We start from the raw sequence: 3,824 nt of genomic DNA, 5'->3' as shown, positions 1-3,824 counted from the left end.
TCAAGGCAGAAAAAAAGTCTACAAAAGCATTTCATACCCCGTAGGTGAAGGAGGAGGGAGCAGGAATAGGCCCTACTTCTTTGGAGGACAATTTGCCAATTGTCTATCAAAATTCCACATACCCTTGACCCAGAATTACATTCATTGGAATTTATCCCACAGATATATTCGCATTTATATAGTCAAGAACGTTGGGTACAACAAGGTTGGTAAAAACCAAAGGTTGTAAGCTTCTACATGCTCATGGATAGGGGACAAACTGACCTCCCTCATAATGGAGTACTAAGCAGCCCTAAGAATGACGAAGCTCTTTATGTTCAGACATGGAGCAATCTCTCAACTATTATAAATGGAAAAAAATTATATTGCAAGACAGTGAGTATGCCAGCATATGCATATTTTTTTCTGAAAGAATACACAAGACACTTAGATGTTGCTACCTCAGGAGGTATATGGGGAGGGAAGAGACTTTTACTTTTCAATTTAGAATATACCCTTTTGTACTAATTGATTTTTCCTCTCATCGGTAGCAAGCGTTATGGTCCTTTTTAATTGAATTGTTATTTTTCCTAGAACAAACTAAAGGGAAAAAAAAACTATTAAGAAAATGAAAAAACACACAGGTGGAAGCAAATAATGAATACTGGCAAGCATCTCTGTAGTTTACTGTGTGCCCATGCGTAGCATTTAATATGCTCTAACCTAATTACTGTTTACAGTAAATTTATGAAGTAGGTACACATAGCTCCATTTCACAGGTGAGGAAACTGACATTCAGGGAGATTAAGTGACACAGGTTGTACGTAGCAGAGAGTGGATTCAAATCCCCAACTGTGGAAACCAAAGCCCACGCAGCTTTTCCTCGCCGACCCCCGGCCTCTGCCTGCAGGCGGGAAGTGCACTAACTGAACGCCGGGCCCCACGTGGCGCAGCGCCCCAGTCAGGCGCACCCGCGGCCCCGGCGCGCACGGGGCTCCACGCTCGGGGAGCGCGCGCGCACGCAGCGGCGCGGGCTCGGCGGCGGCGGCGGCGGCGACGTCACAGCCCGAGCTTTCCTTTTCGGGAGTCCCCGGCACACATCCTGTGTCCATGTTTGGGCATTTACGTCACGGCGGCAGGGCCGGGGCCTCCCGAAATGGCAGTGGCCCGGGGAGTCGGAAGCCCGGAGCCAGCGCGGCCGCTGCTATATAAGTGGGGGGGCCGCGGATCGGGGGAGCCCGGCTGCGCTTTGGAGAGGCGAGGAGCCGCCGCCCGAGGCGGGTCCCGGCGAGCAAGGGAGCCTCGACCCCGGGACCTCTTTCCCAGAGGTGAGCGCCTGGAGCCAGGAGCCCGGCCGCCTGGGTCTGTGAGGCGCAGGGCACCCCAACTACTGGCCTCCCCGTCACCCGCGCGCCAAGCCCAGCGGGCGAGGCCCCCGGCGCCCCGCAGCCGCTGCCGCGCCATGCTCCACCTTAGCGAGTTTTCCGGCCCCGACGCGCTCCTGGTCAAGTCCACCGAGGGCTGTTGCGCGGAACCCAGTACCGACTTGTCCCGGTTGCCCGGCAGAGACGCGCCGGCGGCAGCCGGCTACCCCGGAGGTAAGGAGAACGGCCGAGGGTGCTCAGACGGCGGCGCAGCGCGGGGGCGCATGGTGCCTGAAAACGGGCAGGGACGGAAACGCTAGAGCTGTGGGGGTAGGGGTGCTAGGAGGCTCGGGGGTCCTGGGGTGCTCACCCCCATTCCCTGCCCCACTGTGCCTCCAGCGCCTCCGCAGGAACCTGTGGGTGTATCAAGGCGTCCTTTTGCCCGTGCACGTGTGTTTTGCGTGTGCATGTTTGTGTGTGCGTCTTGGGGCGTATGCGGGCTCAGGCTGGATCACAATGTGGAAAAGGCACCTTTTATGTGTCAGTGCGCCCCAAGGGCCTAGTGGGTGGGGGCTTGCAGACTCCGGAGGCGCACCCTTTGATGTGCCCGGAGCTGATTCCTGCTCCCTCCTCAGCAGGCGACTTCTTGAGCTGGGCTTTGAGCAGCTGCGGCGCCGGGGGGGACTTAGCCGATTCCTGCTTCCTGGAGGGGCCTGCACCCACGCCCCCTCCTGGCCTCAGCTACAGCGGTAGCTTCTTCATCCAAGCAGTACCCGAACACCCGCACGACCCGGAGGCACTCTTCAACCTCATGTCGGGCATCCTAGGTCTGGCACCTTTCCCCGGCCCTGAGGCGGCAGCATCTCGGTCTCCGCTGGACGCCTCTTTTCCCGCAGGCCCCGACGCCTTGCTGCCGGGTCCAGCGGACCTTTACTCCCCGGATCTGGGCGCTGCCACCTTCCCAGAGGCGTTCTGGGAGGTCTCTCCCTCAGCAGGCGCCCCCTCACAGTGCCTGTATGAGCCTCAGCTCTCCCCACCCGACGTCAAGCCAGGCCTTCGGGCGCCTCCGGCCTCTCCAGCGCTGGACACTGCCTCGGCCTTCAAAGGCCCCTATGCTCCCTGGGAGCTACTTTCAGCTGGAGCCCCAGGGAGCTGTGGGTCACAAGGAGGTTACCAGGCGGCCCCCGACGCCCGCTTCCCCTCGATGGGGGCCAAGATTGAAGACCTGCTATCGATCAGCTGCCCGGCGGAGCTGCCAGCTGGCCCCGCCAACAGACTCTACCCCACGGGGACTTACGACGCTTTCCCGCTGGCCCCGGGTGACTTAGGGGAGGTGGCCGAAGGCCTCCCAGGTCTCCTGACCCCTCCTAGCGGGGAGGGAGGGAGTAGCGGTGACAGTGGAGAGTTTCTGACCGCTACTCAGCCTCAGGTTTCCCCCCTAGGCCTCCGCAGCGCCGCGGCGGACTTCCCGAAACCTCTGGTGGCAGACATCCCCGGGAGCAGTGGGGTGCCTGAGCCTCCTGGGCCACCGCCGTCGGTCCCATTCCCCCCTACCAAGGCGCGGCGTAAGGGGCGCAGGGGCGGCAAGTGCAGCGCACGCTGCTTCTGCCCGCGGCCGCATGCCAAGGCCTTTGCTTGCCCAGTGGAGAGCTGTGTGCGCAGCTTTGCGCGCTCCGACGAGCTCAACCGCCACCTGCGCATCCACACGGGCCACAAGCCCTTCCAGTGCCGCATCTGCCTACGCAACTTCAGCAGAAGCGACCACCTTACCACACACGTGCGCACTCACACGGGTGAGAAGCCTTTCGCCTGCGACGTGTGCGGCCGCCGCTTCGCGCGCAGTGATGAGAAGAAACGGCACAGCAAGGTGCACCTCAAGCAGAAGGCGCGCGCCGAGGAACGGCTCAAGGGCCTTGGCTTTTACTCTTTGGGCCTCTCTTTCGCCGCCCTGTGAGGGAGAAATGGGTTTGTAGATTGGGGCGCCGCCTCCTGGCACGAAAGAGGCGACCTGGTCTGCCCCCCTCCCCTCTCCTCTTTCTGGCACGTCCCGGGGCCGGCCTCTGGTCCCCCTTCCAGTTCCCTTGAAGCGCCAGTCGTTCACGCCTCGTTCAGCACCAGCTCTGTGGACAGCTCCCGCGGTCCGGGCTCCAACTCCCGCGTTAGCCGCGCTATGAGGGAAGCCCTCTCGTGCACTGAGCGGGCACTTCCTTGGGACTTAAGACAGTGTTTTGTAACTGGCTTGGCGCACGCCCCACGCCCCCTATTAGACACCCCCCCACCAGAGGCAGGCTGGGGCAGCGCCGAGCCGGTCTCGCGCGGGATTTTGTACAGCAATGTCGTTTCCAGCAGCCATTGGATGTAACGTTTTGCTTTGGGGTTATTTCCTTTTGTTGTTGTTAATTTTTGTAAAGCAGACGCTACTCTCGAGCAGTTGACAAAACTGTTTATTTTTGCAATTAAAATTATTGTGCTAAAAGCTTA

General features: G+C 59.9%; 1 protein-coding gene across 2 annotated transcripts; it reads left to right on the top strand.

Moving 5' to 3' along the window:
- Positions 1 to 1,085: 1,085 nt before the first annotated feature.
- On the top strand, positions 1,086 to 3,824 carry EGR4 (early growth response 4). 2 transcript variants are annotated; one of them, XM_019441877.2, is made up of 2 exons: positions 1,086 to 1,577; positions 1,979 to 3,824. In XM_019441877.2, the coding sequence occupies exons 1-2, from the start codon at positions 1,136 to 1,138 to the stop codon at positions 3,295 to 3,297; spliced, it is 1,761 nt and encodes a 586-aa protein (XP_019297422.1). In that variant the 5' UTR covers positions 1,086 to 1,135; the 3' UTR covers positions 3,298 to 3,824. The 2 variants fall into 2 exon arrangements, with proteins under 2 accessions (XP_019297422.1, XP_053746798.1); XM_053890823.1 differs by having other exon boundaries at positions 1,378 to 1,577; positions 1,982 to 3,824.

Source organism: Panthera pardus, unplaced genomic scaffold (genome assembly GCF_024362965.1).
Source record: "Panthera pardus isolate Hobbes unplaced genomic scaffold, ASM2436296v1 HiC_scaffold_25, whole genome shotgun sequence".
Taxonomy (NCBI): Eukaryota; Metazoa; Chordata; class Mammalia; order Carnivora; family Felidae; genus Panthera; species Panthera pardus.
Note: the sequence above shows the minus strand (reverse complement) of the source record. Positions and strands in the feature narration are given on the sequence as shown.

What these genes read in the sequence shown, in the direction of transcription:
- EGR4 (XM_019441877.2), top strand. Translation starts at nt 1,136, where the DNA reads ATGGCAGTGGCCCGGGGAGTCGGAAGCCCGGAGCCAGCGCGGCCGCTG. An exon ending in GGCAGCCGGCTACCCCGGAG is followed by an intron (nt 1,578 to 1,978) that starts GTAAGGAGAACG and finishes CTCCCTCCTCAG; the next exon opens with CAGGCGACTTCTTGAGCTGG.